At 41.9% G+C, this 21,040-nt stretch overlaps 2 protein-coding genes across 8 annotated transcripts in view; both read left to right on the top strand.

Annotated features, from left to right (window-relative positions):
• The window catches only part of LOC148346649 (apoptosis-stimulating of p53 protein 1-like), a 31,115-nt gene extending 21,700 nt beyond the window's left edge, over positions 1-9,415 (top strand). For all 5 annotated transcript variants that reach the window (XM_088324564.1, XM_088324566.1, XM_088324565.1 and 2 more), the window contains 6 exons: positions 551-1,338; positions 2,360-2,491; positions 2,560-2,693; positions 2,769-2,935; positions 8,025-8,224; positions 8,315-9,415. In XM_088324564.1, coding sequence (XP_088180690.1) covers positions 551-1,338; positions 2,360-2,491; positions 2,560-2,693; positions 2,769-2,935; positions 8,025-8,224; positions 8,315-8,356 — 1,463 coding nt within the window. In that variant the 3' untranslated portion in view covers positions 8,357-9,415. The remainder of the gene's footprint in view (positions 1-550; positions 1,339-2,359; positions 2,492-2,559; positions 2,694-2,768; positions 2,936-8,024; positions 8,225-8,314) is intronic.
• A 7,669-nt stretch (positions 9,416-17,084) lies between these two features.
• daam1b (dishevelled associated activator of morphogenesis 1b) overlaps positions 17,085-21,040 on the top strand; it is a 56,028-nt gene continuing 52,072 nt past the window's right edge. For 2 of the 3 annotated variants that reach the window (XM_088325575.1, XM_088325574.1), the window contains exon 1: positions 17,085-17,219. The gene's annotated coding sequence lies outside the window, so the exon portion shown is untranslated. The remainder of the gene's footprint in view (positions 17,220-21,040) is intronic. The other variant, XM_088325576.1, reaches the window with a different exon arrangement.

The raw sequence follows: 21,040 nt of genomic DNA on the forward strand, positions 1-21,040 counted from the left end.
GTGACCAAACCAGACCATTTTTTTAATTATTTATGCCCAACCTTTCACAAGCTTTTTGTTATATTCTGGTAGCCTTAGCAGCTGGTGGGGGACAAGTTTGTAATGTTAAGTCTCCCTGTAGGTGAGCCGCATTTTATGTAAAATCAATACAAATTTCTCAACCTAGGGAGATTTAACATAAGGGTAATTATATGATGGTTTAAATTAGGTTTTGTCCCCACTCGAAGGCGCTAAATGATACACATAGTCCTTAGGTTTGTTTCTTCTAATCTCAAATGATATAAAACATACTCCTACCATTTTGTAGTTAATGGAGAATGACATTAAAACAACAAGAAAATTCTACCTGCGCACCATGTTGAGCAGCATAAGTTTGATTCATTGCGTTGCTCCTTCTGCTATGCTGCCAAATCCACCATGCGCAGTATCACTTTGGGCCGAACTTTGATCATGTCTGTGATAGGTGTTAGCCAACCCTGAACAAAATGATACATAGAAAGGAATTATGGTTGTTAACAGATTTTTTTAAAATGTTCACTCTTTTCTGCAGTCTATGGAAAGCCAGTCCTCCCTCCCAATTCAACACCCCCATCCCCTCTTACTTTCATCCCAGTAGGAGGGGCTTTCCCATTGCTTCAGGGTCCATCCGGTAGCTGCAAGGACATGCTAGATGGTGATGCGGAGGAGCACGATGGCCTCTGTCACACGGTGCCGTCGGCCCCTCCCCCTAGTGTAGAGAACATCCCCCGGCCACTGAGCCCCACCAAGCTGACGCCCATGGCGCACTCGCCCATGCGTTACCAAAGCGACGCCGAACTCGAGGTTCTTCGAAAAAAGCTGGCCAACGCTCCCAGGCCCCTTAAAAAGCGCAGCTCCATCACTGAACCGGAGGGCCCAAGCGGACCCAACATTCAGAAACTTCTCTACCAGAGATTCAACACCCTAGCGGGAGGCATCGAAGCTAGCGCCGGATCGGGCGGTGGCAACGGCGTTGGCAGCGGGTTGCCGTTTTATCAGCCGGCAAATCCTGCCGTTTCTCCAGGGTGCGACCCGGCCGGCGACACAAACAACGGCAACCTTCCCTCTGACGTCTTGCCCCCACTGCCGCAACCACAATCCGACGAGCAATGCTCGGACACTTCATCGGTTGATCCGAATGACAACCAGCCCCTTCCGCCGCCTCCTGAAGGACTTTTGGACCCAGAGGACGAAGAAGTAGCGGAGGATGACGATGAGGACAACAATAACAACGTGGAAACCTCAGAGGCCTTGCTGCCCAGCCCTGTACTGGAGGTTACGTCTCCGGAAGAGAGTGGCATTACACCTACCCAACCATCGGTGAGTCGACGTATGCAATCCCGATGGCGCCGAACATGGTAGTTATGTTCCACCAACCTTTTTAAACGTTTTAAATGTGCTATTTTCGATCACGTGAAGGAGTAGTCACTTCAAAAAACCTTAACCCTTTCCGTTATTTTTTTTCCCCAGAGAAAAAAAACAGTAAAATGTTTAAATAATTCAAATAAAAATCCTTCATTTTAAATACTATTCTGGGATTATTATTTTTTTTTACAATATTTTTCTATTTTAAAAAACTCACTTCATTGTCAGAAAATTTGGTTATTTTTAAGATTTTTTTTTAATTTGACTGTATTTTTAACTTTTTTTTTTTTAATCTACCTTAAAAGGACATTGTGTATTATTTAAACACTAGGTGTCACTATATGGTGTAGTGCAACCGAAAACGAGCACTAAAAAGTACAAAGAAGATTTTAAAAAACGACAGCGACTGAAAGTGGCAAAAACGCACCTTTTTACTTTAACTCTTCATTTTTTGCCCAGCCTTATTGAGGTTTATGGGTTTATGTCAATTCTTTTTGGGTAGAATTTCTTGACCCATTCATCAATATTTTTTTTAATGAATGGTTTATTTTTTTAGTACGAGGAGGCGCTAAATAATACACACTGCCCCTTTAAAATAAGCAACATTTTCTCCCAATGGAGCTGGTATTTCCCTAATCATTAATAACTGGCGCTATATATTAAAAGCAGGGTTTTTGTCAAGTTGTTTTACATAACAATTGTTATTTTGCATGGTTAGCAGAATGCAGGATTGAGTGCCTTACAAGTCTGGCACATTTTGCCTATTAAGTCCATTATATATAAGTTTACCGTTACACATTTAATTATTGTTTTCTGGACATTATACACAGCATGCACAATCCAGTTAATAGATGTATTGTTTTAAAATATATTTTAATTCTGTACCATATTGCCCAGGCCTACTCTGCCCATAACATATTTTTTGCTTGCCCTACAAAAAAATTATTCCTGATGAATTCCTGTTTCCTTCCCTTAGCGCACAAACCTAAAGAAACCAGACTCTGAGCGCACTGGTCACGGTTTCCGGGTGAAGTTCAACCCATTGGCTCTTCTTCTGGACGCCTCACTGGAGGGAGAATTTGACCTGGTTCAAAGGATAATTTATGAGGTATAATTCCTAACTGGCCAGGCATGATGAGTAACCGCATACATTAGCTGGGGTTTTGTTTGTCCCAGGTGGAAAATCCCAGCACACCCAATGACGAAGGCATCACCCCGCTGCATAATGCCGTCTGCGCCGGACACCACCACATTGTCAAGTTCTTGCTGGATTTTGGAGTTAACGTTAATGCGGCTGACAGCGACGGATGGTCGGCACCGCCCCAATTGCACACGACCATATTGGAGGATTACAAATAGACAGTGTTATTTTATTTTGTAAACAGGACTCCGCTCCATTGCGCTGCCTCGTGCAACAGCGTGCATCTGTGCAAGCTGTTGGTGGAATCGGGGGCGGCTATCTTCGCCAGCACCATCAGTGACGTGGAAACGGCTGCTGACAAGTGCGAGGAGATGGAGGAAGGCTTCATCCAGTGCTCCCAGTTCCTATATGGTGGGTAAATAGTATAACAAAGCAGTAATGCTCTGTTCCATGCAATGATTTAGGTTTGGTAATGGCATTTTTGGGGACCAAATTATGACTTATGCCCCCCTCCCTTCCCTTGAATATATGCCACAAATTATATACCATATATACTTGCATATAAGCCTGCATAACATAAGCTGACACACTAAAACTGCTTTAAAATAGCCGCGTACTAAAAGAGATAGAAGAAAACGTGTGCACCGACTTGTAGAGGCATATTTCTTGGCTTGTCCAATCATGACAGTTTCCAAACTTAGCCAAGACACTCCGGGCTTCAAACCACTTGAAGCCCTCTTCCATTTTTAGGTGCAGCTTGTGTTTTAATCCTGTTTGCATGTTTGGCTGTAGGTGCAATTTTCAATGATGTATCCTTTTTCGATCATCTGACATTGCACAGACGCTGCCCTACTTACGAACGAGATCGTAAGTTGTTTCAGTGCTATATTTTGTATGTTTAAGGTTTGTATAAGTATGTTTAAGGCGTGTATAAGTAACCAATATTGTTTTGTACTAAAAACAAACATTTCATAAAATAATATGCTCTATAGCAGGAGTCCACAAACTTTTTCCTGTGAGGGCCACATAACTTTTCCCTTCTCTGATGAAGGGCCAGGGTCAGTTTGTAAAAGAAAAAGTGTGATGATTGCGGGAGTGCCTAAATGTAAAAATGTATTGTTTTCTAGAAAGCCACAATCAAATAACCCTTTCTGTCAGGAAATAAATAACACTATTAATGAAATAAATAATAACCAAATAACCCTCTCTGGGTTCTTCACTGAAAAAAAGTCCATGGAACATAAACTTTCTGTTGTGCCGTGCAGTCTTAACAGGTCCAAGTTCAGCTTAGTTGTCAGAGCAGAATCACTTACTTAAATGACTCATATGAGCAGTCTCTCAAAGTTCTTGTGTTCCTTCCTTATAATCTTTTTGTAGGTTCCAGAAGGCTTGTAGACATCGTTGTTTGCATCTCGCTCTCGCTCTCTCATCAACTTCCCTGTGATAACCACCAAGCAAGCAGACTGAGAAACTGAACTAAGTGATACAGGACCTACACAGCACAACCAGTACCACTACCAGTATGGTTGTGGAGCTGGATTTTATCACAGTAGATTTTATTATGATTATATTTGTTTATACTCAGAATGACTCAAGCCAGAAAAGTGAGCTTACCTTTGTATGTTCATCAGTGTGAACTGTGGGCCTTCATCTGGCTGGTGAGAAGTTGAATGTCGGGTTCCATTCTAGTCACTGCCAGTCTCAAACACTGATTCAGATGTTCATCTGTCAATTTTGATCTCTTTGGAGTTTTCAGCAGTTTCATGCGTGAAAAGGTTTGCTCGCAGATATACGTGCTGCCAAAAAGTGTTGACATCTTCATTGCATGTTTTCTGATGTTAGGGAACCTGTCGTTTGGGAGGGCGGCATAGAAGTCAATGAGACTGTTGGGCTTGAATCTGTCTTTCAGAACATCAGAGTTCTGTAACTCGGCCAACTCAAACTGATAAGGCTGGGCAACAAATGGGTTCTGGAAAAGACGGATTTCTTTTGCATAAACATGTAGTTCACAGAATCGCACACCGAACTCCGCCTTCAGCATTTCCAATGCTTCCACACACTTTTCAGCTGGGAACGGGACCGCTGGGTTCTCTGCAGAGAGGTTTTGTGTAGCAGGGAGATGGATGAAGCTGTGCTTTTTCACTTGTCCCAAAAGCAGCTCTAGTTTCACCTCAAATGCTTTAATGTGGGAATACATGTCGCAAATTAGTTTCCCCTGGCTTTGTAGTTGCAAGTTAAAGCTGTTCAGCATTTCTGTCATGTCTGTTAAAAATGCGAGGTGCCATTTCCATTCTGGGTCCGTCAGCTCTGGCACCGTTTTGTTTTGTGAATGAAGAAATTTGTTAATTTCAGGTAGCAGCTCTAAAAACGCCTCAAAACTCTGCCCCGGCTCAACCATCGGACCTCTGTGTAGTACAGCACATCTCCGTGCACAGATTCCAGTTCAGACAGGAATTCTTGGAATTGCCTGTGTTTAAGTCCCTTTGCTCTAATGAAGTTTATGCATGACACCACAACCTTCATGACAGAATGCCACGTCAACATTTTGCAGCACAGTGCTTGCTGGTGAATTAGGCAGTGGACTTGTAGCAGGGCGGTGAGACCCCGTTCAACCATCTCCCGGTTCATGCGTCCTATTAGACCCCGAGACATGCCCACCATACTAGGAGCCCCATCAGTTGTGATGCTGGCCAGCTTTGACCAGTCCAGGTCCAACTCTTCCATGGTTTGGTACTTTGCCGAAAATATCCTCCCCGGTCGTAGTCCCTTTCAGACTTTGGAGTGCTGCCAGCTCCTCGCACATCTCAAAGTTTGCACTAACTCCACGAATAAAAATGAGCAGCTGCGCGGTGTCCTGCACGTCTGTGCTCTCATCCAGTGCTAATGAAAAAAATTCAAATTCTTTTGTCTTCTGCTGCAGCTGGGCATATACATTACCCCCAATTTCTTCAATGCATCTGGTGATTGTACTCGCTGATGGACTCACGGCATTAAAGACATCTTTCTTATCGGGACACACCTCCTCCGCGACAACGTTCGTGCATTTCTTGACAAACTCTCCATCAGTGAAAGGTTTACCACTGCTTGCTATCAGTTGAGCAACCCGAAAGCTGGCCCGAACAGATGACTGGTTCAGCTGAGCTTGGCTTTCAAATGTATTCTGCTGGGCTAACAGTCCACTTTTTAGCTTTGAGAGTTTGTCTGCTCGCATTTGGCCTTGGAAGCTATCATACTTGTCTTTGTGACGGGATTCATAGTGTTGCCGCAGATTGTATTCTTTGAATACCGCCAACGCCTTTTGACAGGTGAGACAGACAGCCTTTTCTTTGCATTGAACAAAAATTAATCGTTTGTCCACTGCAGGTTGAATGCCCTGCATTCTGAATCAATTTTTCTCTTCCCTAATCTATTTGCCATCATTCCGCTCTCTCTTTGAGAGGGGCAGGTTTAGGATTTTTTTTTCTGGGGGTTGCCAGATAGGGGCACAGACTGCAGAAGGTTGGAAGAGAATGTCACGTTATATGCGTGTGTAACGGGACACAGGTGGATGGTCTAGCTCCAGCTGGTGTTACACATTTGTTTTATATATATATATATATATATATATATTTTTTTTTTTGGTTCTTGTTGTTTTACCTAAAAAATAGATGGTAAATGTCAGTCTCACACAACACCATTTACTTGTTGACATTAAGAGTGATTTATTGAACAAGTCTCATTAAATCACGTGAGGTCCCATGAGACTTGCCCCAAACACCCTTCTCTGACCTGTGAGACTGTCATCTAGTGGTGATATACTGGTACTTCACTTTTTCTGCTTTATAAAACAACACCAAAATCCCAAAATATAACATTTTAACTAGTCAGCAACCCATGTTGCGCCGTATAAAATAGTTACTAACTAATAGTTAATAATAAAAATAGTTCATAACTAAGGAACATATTATTGCAAAAGTCCAACTTTATTATCAAATACAAATACACATATATGGAGAAAAAAAAATCTAAATGCTTTCTGGTATTGTTCAGGGGGCCGGACCAAATGTGGAGGCGTATCTGGCCCGCGAGCTGTAGTTTGGGGACCACTGCTCTATAGAGATACATAAAGTTAAGTTTAACTTCTGGAAGATGAGCTTCAAGAGTTAGGCGACTTCCTCCGAAAAAAGTGACCAAAAAAAGCGATCCAACCAATTTCTCAACTGCATCAAGCTTACTTATTCCACTTTCATTTCAAAAGAAACGGCTCACCTCTTTACACTTCACACCAATGGATGCACGAGATAATTAACAATGAAAATGTCAAAGTTCTTAGCACCCTGGAGATACAGTACAGTATATTTACACACAAACTAGAAAGATGAAGCGGATTACTTCTTCGGGGTGGATGCTGGGTGAATTCTCACAGCGCAACACACCATTAGCGGCGGAAAGAACTACTACAGTACTGTCCTGTCCTCAGAAAAAGGTGCACAATACAAAATCTAACTTACAGCAATGTCTGAATATTTTTCGACATCCCCAAAAAATGTTCGTATCTACCGTTTTTCGTAACTCGAATGTTCGTAAGTAGGAAAGCGTCAAATAGATCTAGACCAAACTTTCTGGACGCACTTTTTTAGCTTGAAGTCGGCACAATAGGACAGACATTTTCTTTTTTCTCCAGGCGTAGTGACGGCAAGCATAATTTTACAAATGAAATTATCAAACTGCAGCTCACTGACTTGACTTTACTTTTACCTTAAATTCTGTGGCTGTGTGCTTGTTTACCTCTTTGGTTTCCTATTTGTTTATTGTTCCTCTATAAGTCATGCTCTACCAATAGTTCACCACTGATGAAACACAACTAAATGTGTGCATATAAGCCAACTGACCAACAAATAAAAAGTCCTCTGTAATTAGGCCGCTACTTTTTGGGCGGTGATCATTTACTATGGTGAGGACAAAACAATGACTGCTCAATATTTTTTCTGGACATGTCCTCTCAGTCCATGCCAAAACTACGCCCTTAGTTTTCATGTAAATGAAATGTCACCATATAATCGTACAATATTGGAGGGCTTTTCCTTTCAGATTAAAGTAAAGACAAAATTGAAAAGATGGTAAAATGTGTAAAAAGATACAAAATGTACAAAACAAAAATAGTATATTATTGAATATAATAAGTATGTACATATTCACAGTGGCAGTTTTACAGTATATTGTGCTCAAAAGCGCTGTAAATGGGAGATCAGGGTGGTATTGGTTCCTAATGAAGACATTATTCCTCATTCTATTGGTTTTTGCTCTGATACATCTGTAGCTCCTTCCAGAGGGCAGCGGGTCAAACAGCTGAACACCAGGATGTAACCTGTCCTGAATAATGTTTTGGGCTCAGTTAAGGCACTGCGTAGAGTAGATGACCATCAGGGAGGGGAAAAGGCAGGCAATGAGCTGCTGTGCTGCCTTAACGGTCTTTTGAAGCCTTCTGTGTTGGCTAACTTGGCAAACTATGATTCTTTAGGCGTTCAGGAAAAGATGGGTGTTATGAACAAGGGCACGGTGTACGCCCTCTGGAACTATCAGGCCCAGAACCAGGACGAGTTGTCTTTCGGGGAGGGAGACGCCCTAACTGTTCTGCGGCGGCAGGACGATAGCGAGACGGATTGGTGGTGGGCACAGCTGGAGGACACGGAGGGCTACGTGCCGCGCAACCTGCTCGGGGTAAGAACTTTCTGCATGACAAATAGTGATAGAAAAAACGAAATCTGCTCAGAACAATTCTTGTTAATCTTTTTCCTATTTGTATTGCAGCTTTACCCTCGGATCAAACCTCGCCAGCGCTCTTTGGCGTAGCGTCACACTCCTAAAGCAGAGAACAAACGAGCCTCATCGATCATTTTTTTCTCCCATCTTTTGTTGACATTTATTTATACTCAGACACAAAGCCCGAGATAGACGAGCACTCTAAATGCAGGAAAATCCTTATTGCAACTCAGAAAACAGCAATATATAAGTTCATCCCTGTCGCTGTTGCATTTCCTTTTTCTTTGTCCATTTATAGTGCCATGTTGCTAATGTAACTATTAATGGCGTGTTTTTGTTTTGTTTTTAAATCCAGATTTTATTTTCTTCTCTGTTTCAGAAGAATGAACATGTTTTTTATTTTAATGTGTTTTGAACCACCAAAAATCGCAATAGGATGTTTACGTGTTTGTAAATTGAAATCTGCACACGCTTCATGGCTAACTTTTTGACATGCACTGAACAAAACATAAATGTTAAGCTTCTTGTTGAATAAAAATCCAGACTTCATTTATTGTTGATGAGATGTAAAGACATGCAGCTCCAGCAGAGTTAGGGAATATGAGTTTGGCAGTAAAGGGGAGTAATAAAATAATTTTGGAGCTTTATTTTGTCACTTCCAAAATGAGATGACTTAAAAAAAGACAAATAGCAACCCTAAGACCAAAATGGTGACAAGTTTCTTCTTCTTCTTTTTTTCCCATCGCAATGCATCCCCAGCCCTCATTTTTCAGTGGCCGTGACACGCCTCTCAATCTCAGGACTAACAGGCTGCTGCTGCTGATGCTTTTGTGTTCAGTTCCTTTTTTTAGGCTCACCAAAAGTCACAAACCAAACTCGTGGTACACCTTGCCAAATGTTCATGTCAGCTCATTTGTTACCTTCCTGTGCATGTGCGTTATCGTACGTGCATATGACCCCAATCTCCTCAGTGTTTTTTTTCCCATATTTGAGCGTGCGAGTGATTCAAGGCTTTTTCTTGGATTCCAAAAATGTACATAGCTCGAGGAGGCGAGCTGAACGGACGAGGTTGCCGGTCTCTTATTAATGCTGTACTCTAAGGAAATACAGAAACTGTAAATGTGAACAATAAAAGTGAAACTCGCATGACTGGGTTGTGGTTTTGTGGAGCTCGTATATCGTGCAATACATTGAAAAAACACCAGGGGGCGAACAAGTGTGAAGAAAAACATTTTGTGCTCTTTATACAAGTGCTATTTACCATTAATTGAGATGCAGTTCGAGTTTGTTTTAATTGATAACACGATTTGTTCATGTAATATGTTCGCCAATAACATTTGAAATAACTATTTTAAAGCTAAAACTTTGAAAAAGCAGACCAGAAACTGCACATTTCCCTGTATTTGTAAAAAAAAATATTTTGGGTCTGACATGTTTGACTATTTAAAAGTATACATTCTATTACAATACCACAAAAGGTATTCTACCATGTACAGTCGTATGCAAAAGTTTGAGCACCTCTGATCATTTTCAAAATTTTCCTTTACAAGTCATTGGTTGTTCGGATCACCAATTTCAGTTAAATATATCAAATAGCAGACAAACACAGTAATATTTGAGAAGTGAAATGAAGTTCATAGGATTTACAGAAAATGTGCAATACTTAAACAAAAGTAGGCAGGTGCAAAAATTTGGGCACCTTTGTTGTTTTATTGATTTGAATACCTTTAGCACTAATCTTTGGAACACAAAATTTGTTTGGTAAGCTCATAGAGCCTTGACCTACATACACAGGTGAAGCCAATCATGAGAAAGGGTATTTAAAGGGGCCAGTTGGGAGTTGTTCTCCTCTTTGCATCTTCTCTGAAGAATGGGAACATGGGAGCCTAAGAACAACTGTCAAATGACCTGAAAATAAAGATTGTTCAACGTCATGGTTTAGGGGAAAGATACAAAAAAATCTACCGCTGTAAGTTTCCACTGTGAGGAACATAGTGAGGAAATGGAAGATCACAGGCACAGTTCTAGTTAAGGCCCGAAGTGGCAGGCCAAGAAAAATCTCAGATAAGCAGCGGCGAAGGATGGTGAGAACAGTCAAACTTACCCCACAGACCAACTCCAAAGACCTACAACATGATCTCGCTGCAGATGGTATCACTGCGCATCGTTCAACGATTCAGAACACATTATGCACAAGGAAATGCTGTTTGGGAGATTAATGCGACAGAAGCGTTTTCTGTGCACCTGGCATTAACAGTCACTTGTGGTATGCTGAGGCACATTTGGACAAGCCAACTTCATTTTGGAATAAGGTGCCGTGGACTGATGAAACTAAAATTGAGTTATTTGGACATAACAAGGGGCTGTATGTATGGCGTAAGAAGAACACAGCATTCCAAGACAAACACTTGCTACCCACAGTAAAATTTGGTGGTGGTTCCATCCTGCTGAGGGCTCACTCATAAATGAATTTAATGCTACTCTGGCTAGTGCCCTGGATTCAGTAGCGCCCATCCGGCTTAAATCACGACCTAAAAGACGCACGCCTTGGTTTAATGATGAAACTAGATCCCTTAAACGAGAATGCAGGAAATCTGAAAGAAAATGGCGCGCTACCAAGCTTGAGGTTTTCCATCAAATCTGGTGTGATTGTTGAAGTATAAAGCGGCCCTTGCCTCTGCAAAATCAGCCTACCTTTCGAAGGTGATTGCGTCACAAAAGAACAAACACAAAGTCCTTTTCGACACTGTAGCATCGCTTACAAGGCAACCGACTATCCCAAATAGCTCCACTCATTCTGCCCACAACATAATTGTCTTCTTTACTAAGAAGATCCAAAGCATACAGGAAGAAATCGCTAAAGACGGTATTAATTCAACACATACTAAAGCACTGAAATCTATTGATGCACGACATGGTGGCTGTCCAGGGATTTTGTCCTGTTTTAGTGAACTGTCACTCAATAATCTTAAACAGATGGTGAATACGGCCAAACCGACGACTTGCCAGTTCGACCCGCTTCCAGGTTCACTTATTAAAGGTCTCTTTGGCGTTCTTGCACCTTCAGTTCCAAATATTTTAAACATATCACTCTCCTCAGGTTTAGTTCCAGCGGCTTTTAAGTCCGCCGTCATTAAACCCACACTGAAAAGACCCAACCTTGATCCAGAAAACTTATGTAATTATAGACCTGTGTCAAACCTACTGTTTCTTTCTAAATACTTGAAAAAGTAGTGGCACAGCAGCTGAATGATTTCATGCCGAGAACAATCTCTTTGAATCAATGCAATCAGGATTCAGACAGCTCTGATTAAGGTAACCAATGATCTCCTACGGGCAATGGACTCTGGCGCATCATCACTTTTGCTGCTGCTGGACCTTAGTGCTGCATTTGACACAGTGGACCATAATATCTTGCTAGAACGGTTGGAAAAATGGATTGGTCTCTCAGGAAACGTCCTCTTATGGTTCAGATCCTACCTCTCAGATAGGACACACTGCGTTAAATATGGCGAATTGACATCTGAGCCCTTCAGTGTTACCTGTGGTGTTCCGCAGAGTTCAGTGCTTGCCCCCCTTCTCTTCAGCATTTATATGCTTCCTCTAGGTGATATTATTCGCAAGTATAATATCAGTTTCCATTGCTACGCAGATGACACTCAACTCTATCTCCCGATGAAGGATTCTGCCACACTAAACTGTGGAAATTTGGAGGCCTGCCTCACCGAGATAAAAGAATGGATGTCACTCAATTTCCTGCGTCTTAACTCTGAAAAGACTGAAATGTTAGATATTGGTCCATCTAAGTCCCGTGACTTATTCTCTAAAACTGCTGTGAACATCGACAATTGCCACATCACACAAAGCGACTCACTTAAAAATTTAGGTGTCATATTTGACCCCGATCTGTCCTTTCAAACACATGTGAAGAAAATTACTAGAACCGCTTTCTTCCATCTTCGTAACATTGCTAAAATTCGTCCTATACTTTCTCAGTCGGATGCGGAAATCATAATTCACGCGTTTGTTACCTCCCGTCTCAATTACTGTAATGCACTACTTTCCGGTCTTCCGATGACCAGACTCAAGAGTCTTCAGCTGGTACAAAATGCCGCAGCGAGGCTTTTAACTAGGACAAAAAAGTCCGATCACATAACACCGATTTTGGCTAACCTGCATTGGCTCCCAGTTAGCCTTAGATGTGATTTCAAGGTTCTCTCAGTATTATACAAAATCATACATGGACTATCCCCCTCATATCTTTCAGATCTGATTTCCCCCTATGTCCCGGCCCGAAGCCTTCGTTCTAAGAGCGCCGGTCTCCTGGTGATCCCAAGAGCCAAGATGTGTTCCGCTGGTTCGAGAGCGTTCTCCATCCGGGCACCGGTGTTGTGGAATGCTCTTCCCCCTGAGATCCGATCTGCTTCCTCAGTGGACATGTTTAAGTCTAAGCTTAAAACTCACTTCTACTCTATAGCATATGAATAACCTAAACTTCTTATATGTAATAACTTGTGAAGCCCTTTGAGACTATTTGTGATTAAGGGCTATACAAATAAAAATGACTTGACTTGACTTGACCTTTTAAAGTTGAAGGTCGGCGGCGCAGTGGTTAGCGCATGTGCGGCCCAGTTCTGAGGTCGTGGGAACCTCCTGCGTGGGTTCGAATCTAGCTTTTGGCCTTACTGTGCGGAGTTTGTATGTTCTCCCCGTGCTTGTGTGGGTTTCCTCCGGGCACTCCGGTTTCCTCCCACATTCCAAAGACACGCATTTCAGGTGAATTGGCCGGTCCAAATTGTCCCTAGGTGTGACTGCGCGAGTGAGTTGTCTGTCCCCGTGTGCCCTGCGATTGGCTGGCAACCAGTTCAGGGTGTCCCCTGCCCGCTGCCCGGAGATGGCTGTGATGGGCTCCACCCTAATAAGGACAAGCGGTACAGCTGATGAGATGAGATGAGATGATTTGAAGGGAATGCTTTACAAATAAATATGATTTGAAAATATCGTTAAATGGTCTGCATTTCTATAGCGCTATTCAAATCACTGGCTACCTCTCAAAGCCCTTGACACACCCATTCACACACACTTTAGACGATAATTTGTTCCCCTAAATAATGGTTGATAGTTTGATATCTTGTAACTTGTATACGCGTTGAAGTTGATTTTGAAAAAAAAAACAGACAAAAAAAACATTGAAGCTTTAACCCAGTAGCGTTCTAAAACTCGCAACCCGAGGGACAATTGCAGCCTACAGAATGATAGTTTGAAGCTTCTTACCTTATGGAAAAAATTAAAGGGACAGTGTTCATTATTAAGTGCTTATTGGTGGTAGAAAAAAAAACAGATATACTTAGAATAATAAGCAAAAATACATTACTTAAGTTGTAAACATGCGTCTTTTTAACAATATTTCCAGGTCAACAAATTTGACATAACATGAGACTCACATAGTGGGAGATCAAATAATTATCAGCCATCTAGCTGCTACGAATACCCCAAAAACTTGCGAAAGACTGGGCAAAAATATTAAAATAACAATAGTATGGTTTCGTAGTGTGCGGCACAGCGGATGGGTGGTTAGCGCGTAGCACAGTGCAGAAGTTCAGGGTCCAAGTCAAGCTGTCGCAGCCTCCCGGTGTGGAGTTTGCATGTTCACCGCTTGCCTGCGTGGGTTTCCTCCGGGCACTCCGGTTTCCTTCCGCATTCCCAAAATATGCATGTCATGTTAACTGGCTGATCCAAATTGTCCCTAGGTGTGAATGAGCAAGTGAGTTGTATGTCTGTGTGCCCTGCGACTGGCTGGCAACTAGTTCAGGGTGTCCCCTCCCCACTGCCTGAAGACGGCATGAATGGGCTCCAGCCCTCCCTTGACCCTTCACTGAGGTTAAGCGGGTCCAGATAATGGATGGATGGTTTGGTAGTAGTTTGTATTCTTCCTTTTGCCTTTGCGCCATCTTTTTGTCCCTTTAATGTAAATGTAGCCCACTCAATTATGGATTCATCTATTACTGATTGATTGGTTTTTCATATTCTTATTGTTTTTTTTGCTTTTTTTTAGATCTATATTTTTGGTAGCAAACATAAAAAAATTAGAACAGTTGAATATTTTTATTAAGCATTTTGTCGTTAAAAACGCAATTTCAACCTGTTTAGCCTGTTTTCCTATTTTCAATATGCAAGCAATCATTACACACACACACACACACACACACACACACACACACACACACACACACACACACACACACACACACACACACACACACATAGTCACGTTTAAAAGATCCATATTTTCAGTCTAATTTCGTTCATTTAAAATTGTTTTTAATGTTTATTGTATTTAATGTTATATGTATGCGCGACTCCATCCATTCACTGCGCATGTGCGACTTTTCAATAAATCACGCATACTGACCGGATGTTGTCAGTTCGGCCTGGGCTACCAAGCAAGATGGTGGCCAGGGCGGGCTCACTACATTTGCGCAGTAGTTTTCAACTAAAATAAATGTCTCGGCCTGAATATTTTTGCCAGCAATGGAGTTATATTAATATATAACTTTGACAGATACCCAGCACCACTCCCGCTCCACCCCCCACCCCCGCTCCTCTATTGCTCAGGTATTGTCACTTGCGGCATAGTGGCAGAGTCTGTGGAGGCTCCAGTGTTTTACGGTCAGCATATGTTATAAATCCACTGGAATTATAAGGTGTTAATTAGAATGCATCATTGTCTAATAGCTTCCATGCCTTTTCTGTGTGTGTATTCTATTATAAATAAATGAGTAGGCTAAAACGTTTTGTAAGCTGTTATGGTGTAAGAGGCTAACCACAAAATCTATTGTGATGTTCACAAATGAGAAGTGACAGTCATGAACAGTGTTGAATGCTCCTAAATCACTAAGTAAAATGAAAAAAAGGTTTGGCTAGCCAAAGCTCTGAACCTAAAATTGCCTAAAGGTATATAAAATAAATGCACATTTCTCAAACTACAAGTGTTTTTAAAAACTCACATTTATATGATATATGTATTTTCGATTATTTAATTGTAGTTTTTTTCTCTACTAGGAGAAACTGAAAAATATTCACTGTTTATTTAAATCAGGTGTCTCCAACTCACTTGAGTTGGGGGGCATTGAAGCTAGGGTCCGGGTGAGGTTGGGCCAAATGGAGTTTTCCCTCAAAAACATCCATCCATCCATTATCTGCACCGCTTATCCTCAGTAGGGTCGCGGGGGTTCTGGAGCTCATCCTGGCTATTTTCAGGCAGTGGGCGGGGGACACCCTGAACTGGTTGCCAGCAAGTCGCAGGGCACATAGGGACAGACAACTCACTCACTCATTCACACCGAGGGACATTTTGGACCGGACAATAACCTGAAGTGTATGTTTTTGGAAAGTAGGGGGAAACCCACAGGGAGAACATGCAAACCCCGCACAGGAAGGCTGGTAGCTGGATTTGAACCCATGACCTCAGAGCTGTGCTGCAATGCGCTAACCACTTAGTTGCCGTGCCCCTCCTCAAAAACAACGCTGATAAAAACATTCCGGTCTTCTTAAAGGGACAGTGTTTGTATTTGTCTACTAGATGTTGCTGTAGTGCAAACAAAAAAAATGTCCAAGGAAGACTCCAAACTATAGAGACTGAAAGTGAGCTAAAATCATCCTTTTTATTCCAATTTGTACCTAGCCTGTTCCGTTTCTTTTGGAGGGATGAAAGCATTACCAACTTGGATGCTGAGGTGCTTAACTTGCTTGGGGTTTGGGCATTTGGGTTCGCCATGGTCGATTTCTTTTTGTGTTTTTGCTACTTTTTTCTTTTCTTTTAGCTAACCTGCCTCGGCTTCCTGTTCACTTAAGATGTGATTTTAAGGTTCTGCTGGTATTATACAAAATCATGCATGGACTTGCTCCCTCATATCTTTCAGATTTAATTTCCCCCTATGTTCCGGTCCGGAGCCTTCGCTCTGAAAATGCTGGTCTACTAGTGATCCCAAGAGCCAAGAAGAGATCCGCAGGTTCGAGAGCGTTTTCCATTCGAGCCCCGGTGCTGTGGAATGCTCTTCCCCCTGAGATTCGATCTGCAACCTGAGTGGAAATGTTTAAATCTAGGTTTAAATCACACTTCTATAGCATATGAATAACCTATATTTCATGTTGACAATATCTGTGTATTATTTGTTATTGCAACATCCATTGCAGCCTGGTCATCCTGGAAGGGGGATTACCTCATGTGCGGTCCCTTCTCAAGGTTTCTTCGTTTTCCTCATGTTGGGGTTTTTGAGTTTTTCCTTGCCTTGTTTTAGATCAGCGGATGTTGTAATAATAGTCTGTGGTTTGCAATAATATGTGGCCTGTGCAGCCCTTTGAGACTCTTTGTGATTAAAGGCGATGCAAATAAACATGACTTGAAACATGACTTTGTTTTTTTCTTGCTGTTGGCAACCCCTCTAGAGGGATATGACCAGGACATATAGATAGATAGATAGATGTGCGTTTTGGTCACTTTGAGTCTCCGTATCTTGTCTCATTCCGTTGTGCTTTTAGCCCTTGTTTTTGGTGGAATGACAGAATACAGCATCGTCAATTGGAAAATTATTACACACTGTCCCTTTATCTTTCATATTGAGGTGGGGGCGGGGCAGTTGAAGTCATTTGATGAACTGGCTTAATACTGAAGTTTTAGTTATTGAAGCACAACTAAACAAAACGCCCTTTGGAAGTCCACGCGCACCGAACGATGACGTGATCACATATTGAACTGTGAACATTTCCCATCGATCCTTTTTGGGCGCATGCGCACAAGTACCTGGATAACCTCATTGACGTCACGCAAGCACGACCAATCAATCGAGGGAGCACGCGCGCAGGCGTTTGGTCGGTGAAAACTGTCTCGCCGTAACTTTTTACTTGTTCGCCGCACTTTTTCATACGCACGGAGGATGTTCTACAAATCCAGGTGAGAAAACTGTGATTTTCTGTGTGTTTTTAATTGGAAAGACGCTTGTATTTTAAGCGGGTGTTTGTGGTGACGTCCGTGTCCGACCGTCAGGAGAGTCGCAGTCACCTCCCGACTCGGCTTCACCAGCGACTGGTTCGCTTATTTGCCTACCGAGCCAAAACTTGACCAAAGCCTGTTTTGTTTACGATACCTAACGAGTTTTTTTTTAATGTTTGGAGCATCACGTACCTAGCTGAATCTGCGACCCAAACAAGCTGTACACGCAGGTGTGACTTTTGCATTTTTTAAGCAAGAAATCGCTGCTATGACGGCTTCTGAATTGATGCGTTTGATGTCATAGTAATTCTGATACGCTGTTTCATGCACCTGTTGTTGTTACAAACAATCTGACAAGGTAGCCTTGCGAAATCTGAGTCGGTTGAAACAAACTAACGGCAATGTGAGTTTTCCATGAATTGCATTTTGATCAAAACAAGGAACATTCAGATGTTTATGTTTATTGAGAGTTAGAATTGTCATAATTGCCGTTGATGACAACACAGTAAGCGTTGTTTACGAGATTAGATATGTCACTCCAGGACAAACATAATAATAGACTAAGGTCTCCTGTGGTGTGTCTTGGGGAAGTACAGCCTGGTGGCGCCCATCCCTCTCCAGGCCCACAGATGTTTCCACCTGGTCTCGAACCGGCGACCTTTCGCGTGTCCAAATCTATGCTATGCCTTTTTAATAAAGCATCAATAGATAGGTAATCGTCAGTTATTAAAAAACGTTTATGCGAGGAGAGAAAAATATGAGATGGCTTGACTTGCTGTTAGCCAGCCAATACCATTTACCAGCTCGGTAGCCTAGATGGTAGGGCGCCCGCTCTGAGACTGGGAGGTCGCTGGTTCAAGCCTGGGCCGAGCCATACCTAGGACTCACAACATTGGTACTTATTGCCTCCCTGCTTGGCGCTCAGCATTAAGGGTTGGAATTGGGGGGTTTGGTCACCTAATGACTAAAATGGCTGCGCCCTGTTTGGCTGCGGCTGCATCGTCTCGCTACAGTTTAACTGTATGGGTCAGTTGTATCGACATTTCGTTCTGTGTGCATTGTTACAAAGAATGACAATAAAAGTAAATTCTATTCTACCATTACTAATATTGTTTAGGGCTGAAGTGTACTCCAAATCGGAATTATTGGGCTCGCTATCGCCCTCGACCATGAAGCAAGAAAATAACATGCCTCATTCACATTTGCAGACGCTCAGCCCAGTAATACGTTACATACAAATTGAATTAGTAATTTATAATACAGAAATCCCTCACGATAACACTTGACTTTTCACGGTTTTCACAGACTTGCATTGTGTTCAAGTAGCTTAAATACACGTTTATAAAGTACTTTTCTTTGGTTAAGAGACAGTGTGTAATATTTAGTGTCTCCAAGTGGTACAAAAAAACATCAAACAATGACATTAGCAGCAACATATTTCCAAAATAAGAGCATACACGTCAACCTTTGGACATATAAAGCGCTAAGTTTTATCGTACACTTTATTTTCATACGTCCCTCTCCAGAATATTTAAAAACAAAACAAAATATCTACTAAGTACGGAAATCAAATGCTCTTGTTGGAGCGGTTTATTCACGCACAAAGACTTAGTTTTGCTTCAAAATAAAGCATCCGTGGGTTATTAATACTAGTTTCGATCGAGGTTTAAATTGAAAAAGCGGTCAATTTTTTCAAAATGGAGGTTGGTGTTCTAAAGAGCCTGAACCGGTTGTCTAATATGTCTAGTCGTAGTGTTGGCATGTATCTAAGAGTGGAGAAATAAAATATAAAGTGTTCTGTACGTACACAAGATGTATATAATTTTACAGTCTTGCGCTTGGAGAGTGATGAGACAAATGCATTGTCTTTTTTTCCATTATAAACGAATATAATTTTCTTCATTAATCTGTTTTTTTTTGTGTCCCAGCACAATCTTACTCAACACCTTACTTTGGATTTTGGGCTAAATCTATTCTGGTTTGTTTTAGACACATTTAGTTCGAAAATAGACGTCTAAAATCGAGTTGTGCTTATCCCATAACCTGGATCCATTTTTTTCCGTAAAAGAATGTTGTGTTTTTTTACCATCCTTGTAAAAAGAAATAATTTATTTAATGCCTTTTCAATGCATAAAAAATGTTTGATGAACAATAACTTATTGAAACAGAACAAAAGCAATAACAGAAGCCACAATTTGACCTTTTGTGGGACATGTTCAATAATAAAGTACCGTATTTTCCGCACTATAAGGCGCACCTAAAAGTCTTAATTTTTTTCAAAAGCTAACCATGCGCCTTATAATACAGTGCGCCTTATATATGGCTCAATATTAAATCGCAAGGTCTCGCAACTTACGCAACAGCCGCCGACTCGATTTCCCCCCGAACGTGGAGTAGTCCGCGGTGTACAGACTGGGGTAGTGTGAGGAGGGTAACGAGGACAGCGGAGAAAATAATCGGGACTACACTTCCCTCCATTCAGGACATTGGCCAGAAGCGCTGCTTATCCCATGCTAAGAACATTACCGGGGACCCCTCTCACCCCCATCATGGACTATTCACTCTGCTAGCCTCTGGGAAGAGGTACTGCAGTGTGCGGTGCAGGACCACCAGGCTCCGCAATAGTCTAGTCCCCCTGGCCATTAGACTGTTAAATGGTCAATCTAACATATAGTTAACTTAAATCTAAACGGCTGCTAATTTGACTTTTGCACTAGTGGCAGTTTTTTTATAGCTTGCCACTCCTTGCACATTTGATCTCTGCACTATTGTTACTTACAGTGTTATTACTTACAGTGTTATTGTTTACAATATAATGGTACTGTGTACCTGACTTGTTAACCTGACTGCCCATCTTGCACATCTGGTTAGCGTCTCTTCTTGCACTATCGGCACTATGGTAAATAACACAATACAGCCTTATTTATATCTGTACACTGAAGGACACTGAGGGAAACTGTGGGAGTCAGATCCATCGACATTTCGTTCTGTATACACGTGTACTAGAATGACAATAAAGTAGATCTGAATCTGAATCTGAATCTGAATCTGAATTTACTACACTCACGGTTGTAAGAAGACCATGATTGCGTATCATTATTGAACGTGAGAACTTAAGTGAGCTATGCGGCTTTATATTTTCCCGGTATCTTGTTTTAGAACGATCTTGATGTTGCTGTGATGAGTTGAGTGAATTAAACTCAATTCCAAGTGTTTATTGTCATATGCACAGTAAAGTTGCGAGCGAAAAAGAAAATAGAAACTAAGGAATGGTTGGCATTTCTTGAATCCCAAGACTTTAACCTTCCGAATGATATTTGAAAAGATGCATTTGAGTGACATCGTACGGACACCGCATCCGCACGTGTCTACGACACGTATTTGCTTCTTTGCAAGCTTTGGGAATGTTAAGGGGGTAATCAGTTTGACTGAATCATCTGACTGTTTTGTCGACGTTCCCATTGTAGCGCCTTATAATCCGGTGCGCCTTATCTATGGAAGATATAGGACCAAAAACTATTTTTGGGGGGTGCGCCCTATAACCCGGTGCGCCCTATAGTGCGGAAAATACGGTAACTAGATTTTCTTTTCTTTTTTTGCTGTCAGTTGCTTGCATCCCCCCAAGTTAAGTTCTGGTCTGTAGAGAAGTCTGGGCCTGTACATGCTTGTATGGAGGCAGCTTAGCGCGGCAAACTGCTCCGGTGAGCTCTTTCGACGTGGAATGTTTACCGTGTAAACACAGTCTGAGTCGTGACACCATAAGCCCTCTGCTCTTGTTTTGG

This window comes from Urocampus carinirostris, chromosome 20 (assembly GCF_059441175.1).
Source record: "Urocampus carinirostris isolate Australia breed hairy pipefish chromosome 20, RoL_Ucar_1.0, whole genome shotgun sequence".
NCBI classification, from domain to species: domain Eukaryota; kingdom Metazoa; phylum Chordata; class Actinopteri; order Syngnathiformes; family Syngnathidae; genus Urocampus; species Urocampus carinirostris.